The sequence below is a fragment of the Alligator mississippiensis genome, chromosome 3 (genome assembly GCF_030867095.1).
Source record: "Alligator mississippiensis isolate rAllMis1 chromosome 3, rAllMis1, whole genome shotgun sequence".
NCBI lineage: Eukaryota > Metazoa > Chordata > Crocodylia > Alligatoridae > Alligator > Alligator mississippiensis.
The window spans coordinates 215,606,203-215,623,110 of record NC_081826.1 but is presented as its reverse complement, the minus strand read 5'-3'; the positions used below and the strand labels follow the sequence as shown (position 1 = coordinate 215,623,110).

The following is a 16,908-nucleotide window of genomic DNA, read 5'->3' as shown; positions in this document are numbered from 1 at the left end:
GGTGCCAGGTGGTACAAAGCTGCCTGCCAGGGCCAGGATGGCGTCCAGCACCCAGTAGTCCTCCTCCATTGCCTTCACTGCCTGAGCCACCATGGTGGCCTGCTGCTCCTTGGCCTTGAGCATTCTCTCAAGGAAGGAGATGTACCTTTCCTCAAAGATGAGGAGCCTCTCCTGGAAGGCACGGTCCTCCTGGTCCCTTTTCCACTCCTGCTTCATGCCAGGTCCTGGGCTCAACAGGACTACAAATTCGCAAGCCATTCCTCTGCCACTGTGACCAGATGGTCCAGCAAGAGGATGCAGTCCTGTGTGCAACACTGGAGGAGGTGGTGCCTATGAAGGGCACCAGCTGATGGTGGCAGTGTCCTCACAGGCACATCCCTGCCAGGGGCTGATGCTTCTTCCCCATGTGCAGCTGCTGGACCTGCAGAGCAAGGACAACGATGGTCTTTCTGAGAGTTTGCAACATTTCAGAGATAACAAGCACTGTACCAAGAGGCTGTGTGCCATCCAGCTTCAGATCAAGGGTTGTGTGCACACAGATGCCCAAGGACTATGGTAAATTGGCCAGGTGGGTGCTGCCATAGGCTGCCGCTGGCTGAGCCCTCCCTGCTTCCTCCATGGGGGCATGAAGGATGCTTGCTGCCTGCAGCAGGCAGCCTACCTTCCCCATCCCCTACCCAGGCTAAGACAGAGCTGGCTCCTGCTGGCAGCTGCCATAGCAGCTCTGGACCAGCTCCCCACTTTCTCCTCCCTACAGGCCAGGCAATTTTCTCCCATGCTGCCAGGCCTGCAGTGCCCAATGTCAGGGGATGATGGGCTCCTGGCTGTCTGGGACAGGGAGCTGGTGACACCCCCTCTCTCTCCCCGGCAGCTCTCTGGAGACGCATCCTGAGTCAGGGCTCATGCCACACATGGCCTGCACCCCAAGCATGCCCCTGCTGAGACTCCGCCAGGCATGCCACAAAGAGCTGTGTCAGTGCACCGAAGGGTGCTCAACCCACTATGCCCTTCTGTTGCTAATTGCCATGGTGCCCTGGGCTCACCTGAGAACCTGGCTCAGGGCCCTCAGTTTTGATGGCATCCCAGGAAAGCCTGTGCTTCCCTGAAATGTGCACCACCACTTGGAGGGTATCTCTGCCTACGCTACAAGTACCTGACCTCTGTGGCTGAGGAGATCACCACTGCTATCGATTACAGGCTCCTGGCTGCCTAGCTGGGAGGCTACTGGCCACTCAAAGTTCTGAACTGCCTCCTGCCTCCCTGTCAGGACAGCAGGAGGGAGCTCAGCCAGGCAGGGTTAGGAGGAGAAGGAGCAGGGAGGAGAGGGGAAAGGGGGACACGATCCCCTGCTGAAGGGCCCCTTGCTCCAGGCTTGGGGGCAGGCAGGTGAGCTGTCATGGGTACAAGTGGTTGCAGCACCCCTTTACCACCCCCGCCACCCTCTTCCCTATGTGGGGCTTACCAGATAGGTGTGGAAGGTTGTCCTGGTGGTCTGACTCTGCCCCTGGTGGCAGCAAGATGGTCTGGCTGCCTGTAGTGTCCCGGGGAGTGGCAGCACGGCACCTGGCCTCCTGGGCAGTGGCCCCCTACAGGGAGGAGCTGGAGCTGCTCATCACAGGGGCAATCCCCAGCTTGGCCTCCCCACTTGGGGTGCACAACCAGAGTTGGTGGGGCAGGTGTCAGCTCAGGCTGCCTGCACTGCCAGCTGAGGGTGAAGGCTGGGCCCTGCCACTGGTTCCCTGAGCGGCCCTTCCTCAGAAAGTCCTTGTCAACACTGGCCCACAGTGCTGGTTATGGCAGCCCATTTGTGCTGGAGTCCACATGGTGGCCCTCAAAGCTAGGATGCGGTCCAGCTGCCCCATGAAGGCCGTGGTCCTGCAGGCAGCCCTGGACAGCCTGTTCTGGTTCATGACATGGACCCACTAGGCCTGCAGGGCCTTGATCCTGATGCAGCACAACCACCCAGACTGCTCACAGTTGTGCCCCCACGTGCAGACCGCCATGGCCTCATAGATGTGGGTGTTTGCCCAGGTGTCCCAGCCAAGCTACCACTGCATGTTTGCCTCACCCTAGACCACTATGAGGTTGCCAGTCTCTTTCTCTGTCCAGTTGGGGACCCAGGCTGATGGCTCTGGCATCAGGGATGCTTGCCATCCCAGGTGCTGTCTGGGGAGTCAGGCAGAAATTCTGGGTTTTGTTAGGGCTTGCCACATCCCGGCAGCCTAGGGGTATGGTGCCTAGGGGCCGGGCAGCTGAAAGCACAAGCCCCAGGGGTCAGGCCAGGGCTCTGGAAGTCATTCTGGGCCAACTACAGAGAAGTGTCCTAGCCATGCGGCTCTGCCCCAGGCAGGAGGCTGTACTCCTTCCTGGTGTGGCTGACCAGGAGTGAATTTGGTCAGTGTCTATATGTGCTCTACTGCATAGTAGCTATTGTACGGTTAATCTAGTACCTTGCATCTACAGTTACTAGCTAACCGCGCAGTAGACTAATTTACTGCACAGTAAATGTTGCGCACTTGTAGGCAGGGATACTTTATTGTACAGTAGATTAGTCTACTACACAGTAAAGTGTCTTCATGCAGACGTGCCCTGTAACTAGTATCATTAGGTCATGTCACTCACAGCCACTTCCATTTTCATTAATGAGCTGCAGCCTCTGGAGACCCAATGACTTAGATGCAGTGTTTCCAACTGTTACAACCTGGGTGCATCTACACAAGACACTGACTACACAGTAGCCTGATACTACTGTGCAGTAGCATTGTGTGGCAAAGCTGTGATGCAATGCTACTGCACAGTAGTAGTAGGCTGCTGTGCAACAGATTCTCAAAAAAGGTGCTAGCTGGTGATACTTTGCAGTAACTCAGGTTACTGAACATTTATTTAGTACTTGTTTATGTACAAAATGAATACTCAGTAACCACTGTGCAGTAATATCTCATGTAGACGCAGCCACTGTGAACTACTTAAGCCAAAATGAAGCACTGCATACTGCAACGGAGGGTCTCAGTGGTCCACAGGTCTATGTTAATTATGAGAGTGGCTGTCATCTGCTCCATTTTATTATGTGAAAATTTTGGCCTTTGGCAAATTACCTTCTGGTGAATTACTATACAGTCCTCAGATGAAAATGGTTTGGGGACCCTTGACACAGAGTGTGCAGCAGTATGAATGCACAGATTCCGGTATATGGAAACATTTATTCTAATTCCTGTGAAACTGCAGTGATCTCTTCTCCCATTACTTCCTAGATAGCTAGACCAATGGGAATTTTAAAAAGAAGCAGAAAAACCTTCAAAAAACAAACAAACATACAAACAAAAACAATACTAGCAACTGTAGGAGTAGTGGCCATGCAAGGGCTAAAGAGGAAGATTTTCTCAAAAAGAAGTTGTGCTTTTTCTTTGGAGCCAAAGGTCCTAGCCATTCCTCTCACACTCTAGTCCTGCTTCTATGGAAATTATTGAGAATTCAATACATGAAGCAACTTACCAACACAGTTCCTTCCAGAAGGATCAGGTTCATAGCCACTGTTACAATTACAACGGTAGCTACCACGTAGGTTTTCACAAATTCCATTGGAGCAAATATCAGGGTCCAATGCACATTCATTAATATCTATATTAATACAAAACAGAATATTGTAGCTATTCCATGTATTCAGAGCTATGACAAGTCTAAGGAGTGGGTGGACACATAAAAATACCATTAACCCAAAACACAAAGTCTGTCAGTAGGTTTAAGGCCTATGTAAGAAGTTATGATTTTTGAGTGAAATACTTTGAAAATACAGGTTCATGACTGACATATATACTAATATGTTGATCCTAAAGCATTTAAGAGGCTTACAACAGATTTAATCCAAGGCTTTAGAATTACAGTAATCAACTGAAATCTAAGCGTCTCAAACACATAAGACATGATAAAAAGGATTGTGTTATAATCCTATTGGAAAATTCCACTCCTGTCTGTATCTCATGTGAAGATGTCAGAATTTTCCAACATCTTCACGAGAGACTGGAATATCTGGGAAAATGTCATGCAATACCTTCTATATCCTACCTCCCTCTAGTACACATTCTTTCTAAAGCAGAAGGCATGCTAAGCCCTCTTAAGGTTTTTTTTTCTTTTTTTTTTTGTGGTAAGTAGAGAGAGTAGGCTCAGCTACTTCTCAACTCTGCTAATATCCTCAGGGAGCAAGCTCCCTGGGCTAAACTCGCTGATCAAAAACTGAATGATGGGAATGGGGTTTGGTGACTGTCACTGCAGTGAGATTAAGATACCGTGATTAAGATAAAGAGTTAAGTATGACTTCTAATGGAGATTATCTAGAAGGAGATCGGTGTGTTTGTGTGAGGAGTGAACGAGGAGAATAACATAGTAGTGGGCCATTTTATGTTCCAATGTAAGGATCAGTTTTCTTCTGCTTTAAGGAATGGTTAAGTAAATGAGCAGAATTTCTCAGTATAAGCAGTAGCAGGATTCCCTGGCAGCAGGATCCTGTTGTGTGAGATGCATAGCAAATGCTAACATTTCCTTAAGGTACCCAAAGAGGATTTTAATTTATATTTGATCCCTGGGTAACATTACAATGTTAGTCAAATACCTGGTGAAGACTGGAGAATACAATTTGCCTTACTTCCCTAGTAAGTGGTTAAGCTTCTATATATTGAGCAGAGACCATAACCTCCAAACAGAACTTCATGCAAATTCCCATTGTCTGGAACTGTCAGCATTGTAGACCACCATTATTTCTCTTGTGAGAGTAACAGCCTGTCCAAAAGAACCCAGTAGATCTTGTATAGTCAATGAACTGACAGCTCAGAGTTTACAAACTTGGCTTGTACATTATCCATAGGTTTTGCAAGGCACTAAAATGAGCCCATAAAAAGATAAAGAGTAGGATTAGGCACTTACAGTGCTGTACAGCAATGACCTTTTCCTTTATTGTTCAATGTTGCTTTTAAATGCCTACTATGTTATGGCTGAAAGTACTTTCCTAAGTTCTCATCCTGTTCCCACTGAAATAGACGGGAGTTTTCCATTGATTTGGATTGGAACAATTGCACTGACCACACAGGAAGAAAGACAAAATGAAAGGGATGTGGTTTAATTGGGCTGCAACTTTATTAACTCATCTGGGAACGCTCTGGCAGTAAATCATAACAGTGTGTGTTGTCATTCCTTCTTCAGTTGCTTCTACTTACTTAAGGGCTGCCATCAGCCCTCCCAGCTCTCCAAACCTGGTCCAACCTCTTAAATGAAGGCAATGTAGGCCAAACAAAGGAGTTTTTACTTCACTGTACCAAATATTCAGGGTTTCTAACTTCTGTTGCTCAGCTTCTATATGGGAATCCCTTCCCTCAACTTCACTTCCAGCTTTGATTTTTCAGGGGAGATAGCCTGCCCACCCCAACTTGTGGAATGAGTACTGGCACTGGACTCGTCACTGCAGGTGACACAAATTAATGCTCTCTCAAAAAGAAGGAGAAAGATCTGTTTTGGAGGGATCCGATTGTATTCATCCTTCCCACTGTAGGATGAATGAACCTTTGAAGGCCATACAAAACCCTCTTACCTTCAAAGTTTCATGGAGAACATTCTGGATCTTCTTTAGAACCCATTTTAAGTCATATACTTAAAAAAGAAAATCTAAAATCTCACCTCGCCCATCCACAGTAATGCCTACTCCACTGCTACACAGACCATGGAATTCAGCTGTTTGAAGGAAACAAAAGATGTTTCAAAATAAAGAATGTTAGGTCTCTTATTATTCTATCTCCTTTGTCCTAAAGCAAACGAACTGAAATCTTCAAAAAGAATGTTCCCAGGATCTTATCTAATAAAATTAAATATCTATGCATGAATAAAATAACAAGTACCATGAAATAAATAATTTGTGAATAATAATCCCTGTGTACAGTTTTGCCATGTTATCAAGTATTTTTATGAGATACTATTTTCAGAGACAACCTGTACAATTTCTAGTCCTCTTCACATTATAATTATAAAATAATTTATTAATCTACTTTGAATAACATTTTTCCGTCTGTGCAAGCCATGCGATCAGAGGAAACATGCAACTTTACCTGAGTTCTTGGCAGGACACGGGTGACAAGGTTCTCCAAAGCCATAGTCTGGATTGGCACAGCAACATTCAGATTTTGTCACAGCCCCAGGGAAAGGACGGACACATACCCCCTTTTTAATTCCTCCATAGCATGTGCTACGCATATGAGTGTCTAAAAGGGTCAAACAGAGAAGCAACTGTGACTGCATGCGACACAAATCAGTACCCTCTCAAAAAGGAGTAAAGGCTATAATCTTACTTAGTGAAACGGATATCACTGCGTCATGGAAGAGGATGACTCCTTCTCAGAAGCTATTGAGAGCCAAGGGCATGTAGAGCAAACCTTGGGTCTAAAAACTTGTCTGTATTATATTTTCAACTGTCCATTCCCCTTTATAGTATACATTCATTCTATCCAAACCTGTTACTTTGGAGCTAACTGCATGCTTATTTATGTTTAATAATACAGTAATTTACTCTGTGAATAGTCCCACAAGAGTCAGTGACAGTTCTCATGGAGGAAACATATATATATTCAATGTACAGGTTATGGGTGGCAGAATGTGGTCATCTGACTAAGTTCTTTAATTTTATTTTCCTGGGAAGTGCCTAACCCACCTGTGAGCATGATTAAAAATGGACAGTCCTATGTAATGTGTTAGGTTTCAGATTAAGAATATTTTCCTGGGGCCCAGATTGTCTGAATATTATCCAGATCATTCACCAGAATAAGCTGAATAGAAGTCTTATTCAGATGGTTATGTATAAAGGAAATTTTTGTTGTGCCATATTTGAAATTACCTACGTTATTGCATGTCTGGAATAATTACATCTTTTCTGTAAAACTGAATTTCCCAAATGAATCATGATTCTGCCTCATAATTTCGTGTCATCTCAAGGGAATTTCCTGCTGAAATAGTAATGTTTTATGGTAGTTCTTAAAGCTGTATGACATGCTCATACATAAAATAGCAGAGGCATAGAAGAGCACGTGGCAGTGTCGGCTGCCACTGTGCTGATCTGGGTGCCACAAACAGCCACCACTGCAGCGGCAGTTATTTTTTCATCCTCCCAGCAAAGGCAGCACCAAGGGCTGCTGTCCTGATCAACCCTCCCCTCAACCTGCCATCAGTACACTACTGTAAAATACTACATAGAGTTGTCCTTACAACCTGTAAAGCGCTAAGCTGTTGGAACTGTGGAAACAGAAGATAAAGAGAACACAGAAAACCAAGCACCAAACTGCTTCTTACTGCTATCTCCTAGATAGAGGGTACAATCAGCTCCACTCAGCCACAAAAAGCTACTGGATGATTCAGTGGTTCTGCTGCTGTGCCATAATACTGTGAAATAACTAACTACATTACACTTAGACCACGCTAAATCTATGGGATATTAAACAGTTATGAGCAGTTGCACATAAATGGTTAATACCATTCCTTGCCTGCACAGCTCTTACTGGTGAGTAGGAACGTGTCTACGAGCTCTGGCACCTGGACTCTATCCTTGCTTTGGGTAGGGGATTGGGAGCAGTGCATCCTAGGTATGGTGACCATTTATCCTATTTTTCCCAGGACAGTTACAGATTTTGGAGGCCAGTCCAAGGGCACAGATTAAAATGAGCACCCCAGATGTGGGGAGCAGTCTAGTGGGGAAAGGAAAAAGCACAGTGCCCCAGGAAGGCAGCTGGGCAGGTTTCGTGTCACAATAGATTAGGGAAGGTTGAGCCTTTGTTATGTTCCTTAGTTGATTATTCTTTTAAGACTCCAGAGATTCCTAAGAAAAAAGTTAGTTTAATATAAACTGGACTGGACAAATCATTTTCACTGTCTGAAACTATCCAGAACTGCACATGCCTTTTCACAGCTTTTTCTCCTCTAGTTTTTATGACAACATGATTTTCAGACTTTTCTGAAGTAAAAATAATGAATTTAAGTTCACCTTTCTCAGAGGTTGTTCATAAGCCCAGTATTTTTCATTATGTGAAGCTAAAATGTATATATGCTAATGTTAAGTTAGTAAGAGTTCAGTTTTTGCCTAAGCGTTTTATCATCTAACTTTGAGTTTACTGTGCAGCACAATTGCATGCTACATAATACAGTGAGTTCAATTTTGAGTCCACATAAAATAATTATTCTTTAGGTTGCATTTGTTGTATATCTCCTGATGGGAGTTTTTTCTATTTCACCTGGCCTTCATAGCACAAAAGGAATGTGCAATGAGAGCAGGGACAAGAGTAAGAGACAAAAGAATATCAAAAAGAAAACATCCTCTTGACTAAAGTGATTTTCTTGTCTAGTGATTTGAGATGGGTAATTAGCAGTGGAAGGGGGGCTAAAACATATAAGTGACGCCATCCACCCTGAATAGATGCATACAAGTAAAGCAATAGAAGATCATATGACTAAAGGACCCCGACACAGCTCCCACATCAGCAGTGTGGGAGAAAAAATCCACCAAGAAACATTTTAATTCTACAGCTAATACTGACATTAACTGTTAAATTCTCATTGCTTCCCATTAAGAAAGTTTCACTTACCTACACAAACACGACCATCAACTCCAACAGCCAGGCCAGGTGGACATTCACATCGAAATGATCCTTCAGTATTGATACAATGACCATTCATGCAAATCCCTGATGTCTGGCATTCATCAATATCTGATCAGAGGAAGACATAACTCAGTAATTCATTACCATTTTCAAGTAGATTAACATAATTAATCTAGATTAAGTAGATTTCAATTTAATTTACACATTGCTCCTTGGCATTATGATAGCACAGGAATTATTAGTATTGCCTTGTTTTGTTTCCACATTGGGACTAAACTATAGTTTTCCACACTGGGTACATCTACATGTACAATTAGGGCCAAGAAATAAACTTAAACTGCTCCACACCGGCTCCATATGCTGCAGAGGGGCTGGCTGGGGCAGGAGGGTGGTACAGTGTGGGGCACATGCCTAAAACAAATTTTCAGGAATATAAACAAATCTGCCTAAAACAAATTTTTAGGAATATAAACTGAGTCTAGAGGCAACTCAGGACTATATATTTAGAACATTAATGGCAGATTTCCCCTTTATTTTTCTGCCAGCTATTTCACAGTAATACAGCAGTCTAAAAAATGAAGTTAGGTGCAGGACAGATGTGCAAATTGATGTACTACAGCAGCAGCATAGTAGCAGGTACCCAGAGAACAACATCTTCTAATTGCCACTGCTATTATAATTGTGATCACTACCACGTGGCTGCCAGCAACAGCCACCTTTTTTCACTCCCCACCAACAAGCTGGCGCCTGTGGCAATTACTCCATTCCCCCCACCCTACTTACACCACTGCACTTCAGCACCACACAGCTCCCCCTGGAGTGTTTCAAAATGGCTATGAAAGCATGAAGTGGCCTTGTGGCTGGAGAGGTGGACTCCCTGCATGCCTCAGCTTCCACAAGTTCCCAAGGACAGCCAAGTGCTTAGGAGAGCTGTCTGCACTGCGCCCCGCTTCTGCACATACCGTGGGAATCTCAAAAAGTGGTGAGACTTTTGATCTGCTGCTCTCTGAAATCTGACAGTTTATTCATGATACTTAAGAAGTAGTGAAAGGGAGTCTGCTCCCCTAATGAACTAGCACTTCGTAATTTATCTTACATGACACATGAGTTAAATCAAAGCTAGGTAACCTCTGCTCATTAATCCCATATATTAGTTCAAGCAGCGGAGCTCTAGTATTTTTCTTTTCCCTTCTTTTCCTCATGCTCAGCAAGTTCACTAGTAATTTGTATTTCAAAAACATGAGAAAGAGTTGGAATTTCTCTTCCTCCTCATTCCAGAATTTGATTTAAATTCCAAGATTTCTCTTGGATTTTTTTCTTTAATTTGCAGACACTGTATGTCTGTACAACTGGAGAGAAAAGCAGGTTTAATTTATTCATTTTCATCTATGTGAACAGCTCCAAAATAACCTTTAAATATAGACAACAAACTGTATGCTTATTAAAGGGAAGGAGATTCACAGAAGAGGTCCAATATTAATACAGAAAAAATGTTTTAAAATAAACTTGACCCATGAAATCATTTTGTATTGGAAAACACTTACATCCAATCCAGCACCCAGTGAAGTCAACAGAAACCTTTTGTTGGTTTCAGTGGAAAACAAATTGGGCTTCATTATTAAAATGTTTAATGTTATCTTTTAAATAACTTCACCGAAGAAGTTTGTACTTAGCCCAATGTAGTAGTGCTGATATTTTAAGAAACGTTACGTAATTAAGAAAAAAAAAACAAATGAAAAATTTACATTTGAATGTTTCGTAAATTATCAATATTTGAAGCACCACACCCCCATAACTATTCTTGCAGTGTGCACAGATTGCATTACAGCTACAATGATTTTCCAAATCTAACTTGTCATCTAGCACTAGCTTTCAAAATCTAACTTGTCATCTAGCTACTGTAACTGTAAGTGGTTCAATAATTTCCTTCTAGAATTCCAATGAGTATTTTTAGGCAGCTTCATCACCTATTGTATCAAATTAGTAAAATACTGAAGATTATTAATTCCATGTGATAAAAAGATTTGTCATTCTTACATGGTTCACTAGATAGGAAAAGATGGTTTCAATAAGATTGTCTTAATGTGTTCTCACAGTCATACATACCAGTACAATAACGCCCATTTGGAGCTAAAACAAACCCTGGTTTGCAGATGCATTTGAAGCTACCATCCTCATTTATACACATCCCATTTAAACACATGTTTGTAGTAGTGCATTCATCATGGTCTGCAGAAACAGAACAGAGAAAATAACTTATGTTCCTACATCCTTGAGGAACTAACTTCTGGATCTCACTAGGTAAGTGTTGCTTAGTGTAAATAAATTAAACTCTCTGTGACTGCATGGCAGAGAATTTCTTCCTCCCCAGTTTAAACTCTACAAGTAAAATTTGCAAAAATTGTCTGAAAAGTCTGCAGACTACACATAGAAGCAGCAGTCACCTTCAGCAGAGTGAAAAATGTCATTTCCCTATGGTTTTTCAACCTTTTTTAACAAGTGTACCCCTTCTCTCTCAAAGTTTCAGCTCATGTACCCCTTTATATTTTTTTCTTGTTTTTAAGGAGCGGGAGGACAGATCAAGGCCCCTGCAGTGAGGGAGGGAGCAGGGGTGGGGCTGGGGCTGAACAACTGAGGCAGAGCGCAGGATGGAGCCGCAAGTGGCTCAGTCGGGGTGGCACAAGGAGTGGGGGGGGGCAGCTCCCGCCGCCGCATGCACCCTGGGAGAGCATGGGGGGCGTGTGCCCCCAGATCTGCACATGGGGTGGGGTGGGGTGGGGCAGGCTCACCCAGGGGTGGGGGAGGGAGTAGGGCTGTGGCAGGGGCTGCCCAGCCAGGGCAGTATGAGGGACTGAGCCGTATGGGGGGCAGCTCCCACTGTTACGTGCACCCCCAGGAGTGCATGGGGAGCGTGTGCCCCCGGATCTGCACGTGGGGTGAGGGCAGGCTGCTGCTGTGAGCTGGGGCCTGCACTGGGTTCTTCCCGGCAGGGGGCTGGGCCAGGCTGTGCTTGGGGTGGGTGGCAGTGGCGGTGCTGAGAGTGTTGGACAAACTATAGCAAATTCTGGAGTGGCTGCAACCCCTCCTGTAGTCCCCTCTCAGTGCCACCACTGCCCACCCCAAGCGCAGCCTGCCCGGCCCTGCCCCTGCCAGGAAGAGTCCAGTGCAGCCCTGGCCCCTAGCCCACAGCATCAGCCCACTCCACCCCACACATATCTGGGGGCATACACCCCCCATGCCCCCATATATCTCAGGGTGTGTGCAGCAGCAGAAGCCACCCCTCACGTAGCTTAGTCCAGTGCCCTGGCCTGACTGGGCAACCCCTGCCGCAGCCCCACTCCCTCCCCCACCGCTGGGGCCTCAATCTTCGCCCCACAGGACCCTTCCCTCACCACACACTTACCAGCTGGACCCAGCTGCTCTCCTGGCTGCCTGTGTGCTGCACTGCAGCTGTGTGCATGCACGTGGCATTTATCAGCCACATTAGTTCTGCGTACCCGCTAGGACTTTTTTAAGTACCCCTATGGGTACACGTACCCCTGGTTGACAACCACTAGCCTAGAATATTTCAGCAGAGTATATCCTCAGGTAAATGGTGCCTCCTCCTCTTTTAGGAGGAGGCAGGATGAGAATTAGCCATCCTGAAGAATTCAAAGTGTGGTGCAGCCACACTTCTAAGATATTTTTCTTAGAAGTTTCTCATGACACTTCATAATCAAAATTAAAATTCTTATCTTTAACACCACAGAGGGAGAAGACATTCTATGGAGACTGGATGGGACATGCCGTTTCCCTGAAACAATTAACCACCTGTGAACTGCATTAGTGGTAAATGTTCTGTTTTGTACTATCAAAGGAGAGGGCACATCATATACTATATAATAGTGCATCAGTATAAAGACATATCAAAAAAGCAAAACCTTACCTAACGCATTTAAGCAGGAAGGTAGTGTAAGAGTGATGCTGAAGCCATGATGCTCCAGAAATTATGTGAGGGGCAAAGATTTCTTAGGGTGATATCTTTTATTGGACCAACTATGTAGTTGAGATAAAGTTTATTACTCTAATGAAATCCTTGCCTTTAAGCAGGAAAAATAAATATGTTTAATGTTTTCTTAAGTCATTAAAAATATAAATAAATATAACTTTTTTTCATCTAAGGACATTTAATATTAAATCTGTTTTATTATTTATACTAAAACAATAGCTGATACAAACACATGGCAAACCACAGCCCTTGCAGCAAAGCTTTTACAGCCTAAATGGATAAAACTAACACCTACAAAGACAGACTTTTCAGGGGCCAAAACGTGACAAAAGGGTAGCATCTACACGAGGCACTTAATGCACGGGAGACTAATTCTACTGCACATTAGCACAGCTGGCAAAAAACCACGCTAATGTGCTAATGCGCAGCAGACTTAATTTAATGCACATTAATGCTACAAAAAAGTTTTGTTTGTGCTAATGCGCAGTAGCATCGATTATGGCACACTAAGTTTAGAACCTGTTGTTATAAGTATTAAATTTAATGCGCCATAATTATGGCACATTCATGAATGGGTAAGCATGCCCAAGTAGGTGCAATGTAGAGAGTAGGGCAAGAGTGAGAACAACTTTAACTTTGTTTAAACCTCACAAATGACAGCAGTCACAATAGGGTAGGGGGGTTGTTGTAGACATGACCATTCAGAAAATATACGAGGCAACTTTTTTTGTGATATCTTTTATTAAACATTTATTGTCACTTATTGTCACAATTGCAATATGTTTACTCATGAAACTACATGGGTTAGTCTCATTACACTCTTCCAAAGGTAAACTCCAAACCATTTTAAAAGGTATCTGAAGAATGTGGGATTGTGGTTTTGACTATCTCATCATCTTCTACATCAGCCACCAATGACAGCAGGCTATGGGTGGTGAAATGCAGCTGTGCACTGGCTAACTCAAGGAGAGAATTTAGTTTTTGAAGCATCATTCTGCAGTGTCTTGGGAATGGGGAAGCTTTATGTACTGTCTACTTGACCCCAGTGAGGCTATCCCTCACATCAGAAGTTACTTTGTGAAACCTGAACTTGAAACATCAGGAATATTGTGCTAAGGGCAATTTCTAGAAATGTGAAAGCAGAGTCTGTTCAAAAACAAAGAAGAGTTTTCCTTACCGACACAGTTTTTTCCATCTGTAGTTAGTTCAAAGCCAGCATTGCAAATACACTGGAAGCTGCCATCAGTATTGACACACCGGCCATTTTTACAAAGAACACCATTTTGGATGCATTCATCAATATCTAAGTAAGAAATGCAATCAGATGATTTACTAGTCAATGAATTAAGAGTGGCAAAGTAATAAATATGGTTTTAAAAGACCCTGTCAGAAAATATTTCCTAGAAACTTTTTGAAGGTGGTAAAAATTCATTCTCTTGAACTAATTATCATACTTTCAGCTTCTTATTGTCATAAACTTTTATTGTGTTAATATAAGACTATGAAAATATCATTTCATAATTAGAGTCAATAATTTCCCTACACTTAAATCATCTATTGTCTAAATACAGGCTTTCTTTCTGTGGATTCTTCAATGTGAACCAGCTAGACAAATAACTAAGATATTGGAAGGAAGTGATAAATGACAAAGGGGAAAAATAAATCATTATATTTTTTTCTATAGAAAAAATGCAAGGGTAACCCAGGCTTAAAACTTTAATTAAAGGCAATTACATCAGTGTCATAATTTACTGAAAAGACTTTACTAGTAATTGCTTGCTAAACTCCAAGAGAATCTGACATAGCAGGTCAGGCATAACATCCTACACCATGTGCAAGTAAATTTTCTTACCAATGCAAGCTTGCTTGGTAGGAGTTCTTTGGAAACCTGCATGACATTTGCAATAATAGGATCCAGGTGTGTTGACACAATCACCATTAGTACATGGGTTTGATGTGCACTCATCAACATCTGTTGGCAGCAGAGGAGATGCCCATTAGAGACTTCACACTATTATATATTCAGCAATTCTTCTTTCAGGTATACCATTTCATGATTGAAGAAATAAGGTAATTAACAGTGAAATGCTTAAGCTTGAAACCTATGTTCATTACAAAATTATTTCCCCAAACACACAAACCTATACTAATTGTAATTATGAAACTGCATTTTCAAAAAACAAAAGAATACAGATAACATGTTTTTTGAAAGAGAAGGGAAAAAAAAGCTGAGGAATTTGAGACAAGGGATCTGACCACTAGTTAACAGAAGTGAAAAATCCTTTGTTTAGTTTTGTATTCACTTATTAAACAGAACAATCACCTGTTCTCTTTCTTCAGAATAATCAGAATCTACAAAACAAATCTACAGGGCAACAAGCAAGTTTTAAACACTTATAAGCAGAGCTTACCACAGTGCCTATAAAACGAAATTCAGATTATAGCTTTAAAACAATGACTGTATTGTGAAAGTGTCAGGCGGGGGTTTGCAGGGGGTGTCACACAGCAAGAGGAATTACTTGAAATTCCTCTAAGGAGACTGCAGTGCCTTATAGACTTCATAGATTTCATAGACATTAGGGGCTGGAAGACCTTGGACCTTGCAAGATCGAGTCCAGCCCCCCTGCCATAGGCAGGAAGTCTGCTGGGGTCAAATGATCTCAGCAAGATAAACATTCAAACGCCTTTCGAATGAATCCAGAATAGGTGCTTGTACCACCTGTGAGGGAGTCTATTCCAGACCCTGGACACTCAGACTGTAAAGAAGTTTTTCTACATATGATGAAGTGAACTTGGGTTAACAAAATCTTGTCCTCTCTATGTAATTTATTTAGTCTATAACGGTGCATATCTACCCTGCCTTATGTATACCATATCCCAGTTATTTATCATGGAATCATAGAAAATTAGGGTTAGAAGGGACCTCAGGAAGTTGTATAGCCCAGCCCCCTGCTCAGTGCAGGACCATCCCTAACTATATCATCTCAGAGAAGGCTTTGTCTAGCCAGGTCTTAAAAACCTCCGAAGATGGAAGTTGCAAAACCTCACTGGGTAACCTGTTCCAGTGCTTTACTACTCTCCTCGTGACAAAGTTTTTTTCCTAATATCTATTCTAAACATCCCCTGCTGCAACTTAAGACCACCATTCCCTGTTCTGTGATCAGCCACCACTGAGAACAGTCTAGTTCCATCTGCTTTGGATCCCGACTTTAGGGTACTGAGTATTAAATCCCTCAGGGACTGAGTATTAAATCCCCACTCAGTCTTCTCTTCTCCAAACTAAATAAACCCAGTTCCTTCAGCTTCTCCTCAGAAGTCATGTGCCCCAGCCTCCTCCCCATTTCTGTTGCCCTCCACTATTGGTCCACATCATTTCTGTAGTGGGGAGCTCAAAACTAAACACAATACTTCAGATGTGGCGTCACCAGTGCTGAATAGAGGGGAAGAATCACTGCCCTCGATCTCCTGGCAATACTCCTACTAATGCAGCCCAGTATTCCATTAGCCTTCTTCACAACAAGGGCACACTGTTGGCTCATATTCAGCTTACAGTCCAGTGTAACCCTCAGGTCCTTTGCTGTAGAACTGCTGCTTAGCTAGTCAGTCCCCAACCTGTAGCAGTGCATGGGATTGTTCTGTCCTAAATTCAGGACTTTGCACTTGTCCTCATTGAACTTCATGAGATTTCTTTTGATCCATCCTCCAATTTATCTAGGTCTCTCTGAATCCTAGACTTAACCTCCAGTGTATCTACTTACCCCCCAGATTGTTGTCATCTACAAACTTGCTGAGGGTTCACTCCATCCCATCTTCCAGGTTACTGATGAAGATATTGAACAAAACCAGCCCCAGGCCCAACTCCTGGGGCTGCCAACTAGACGTCAAGTCATTAATTACTACCCTTTGAGTGTGACGATCCAGTCACTGTTCTATCCACCTTATGGTTCATTCATCTGATCTATGCTTCCTTAGCTTGCTTAGAAAAATGTTGTTGGACATCGTATCAAAGTCAAGTATCCAGATTGTAGTCATATTGGTTTAGAGGCAAAAGCAATCAGGACTCATGGAAGAGGTGATATTTGCAATTAAAGCAATTTTTTTGCAAAAAACTAGTTGGTCTAATAAAAAAATATTACCTCTACCATAAGTCCTGACTACTTTTGCTATAGTCAAGGAATATCATGTCCCCTGGTCTCCCTGCATCCACAGAGCCAGTCTATTTGTCAAAAAGACGATCAGTTTGGTCAGAAATTACTTGCCCTTGGTGAATCCATGCTGACTGTTCCTAATCACCTT

General features: G+C 43.2%; 1 protein-coding gene across 5 annotated transcripts in view; it reads right to left on the bottom strand.

Annotated features, from left to right (window-relative positions):
* Positions 1 to 16,908, bottom strand: part of FBN2 (fibrillin 2) — a 307,967-nt gene that overhangs the window by 152,646 nt on the left and 138,413 nt on the right. For 4 of the 5 annotated variants that reach the window (XM_059724895.1, XM_019478066.2, XM_019478067.2 and 1 more), the window contains exons 12-18: positions 14,465 to 14,584; positions 13,790 to 13,915; positions 10,731 to 10,853; positions 8,610 to 8,732; positions 6,090 to 6,242; positions 5,665 to 5,718; positions 3,493 to 3,618 (exon numbers count right to left, since the gene is read on the bottom strand). In XM_059724895.1, the coding sequence (XP_059580878.1) occupies positions 3,493 to 3,618; positions 5,665 to 5,718; positions 6,090 to 6,242; positions 8,610 to 8,732; positions 10,731 to 10,853; positions 13,790 to 13,915; positions 14,465 to 14,584 (825 nt within the window). The remainder of the gene's footprint in view (positions 1 to 3,492; positions 3,619 to 5,664; positions 5,719 to 6,089; positions 6,243 to 8,609; positions 8,733 to 10,730; positions 10,854 to 13,789; positions 13,916 to 14,464; positions 14,585 to 16,908) is intronic. The other variant, XM_059724893.1, reaches the window with a different exon arrangement.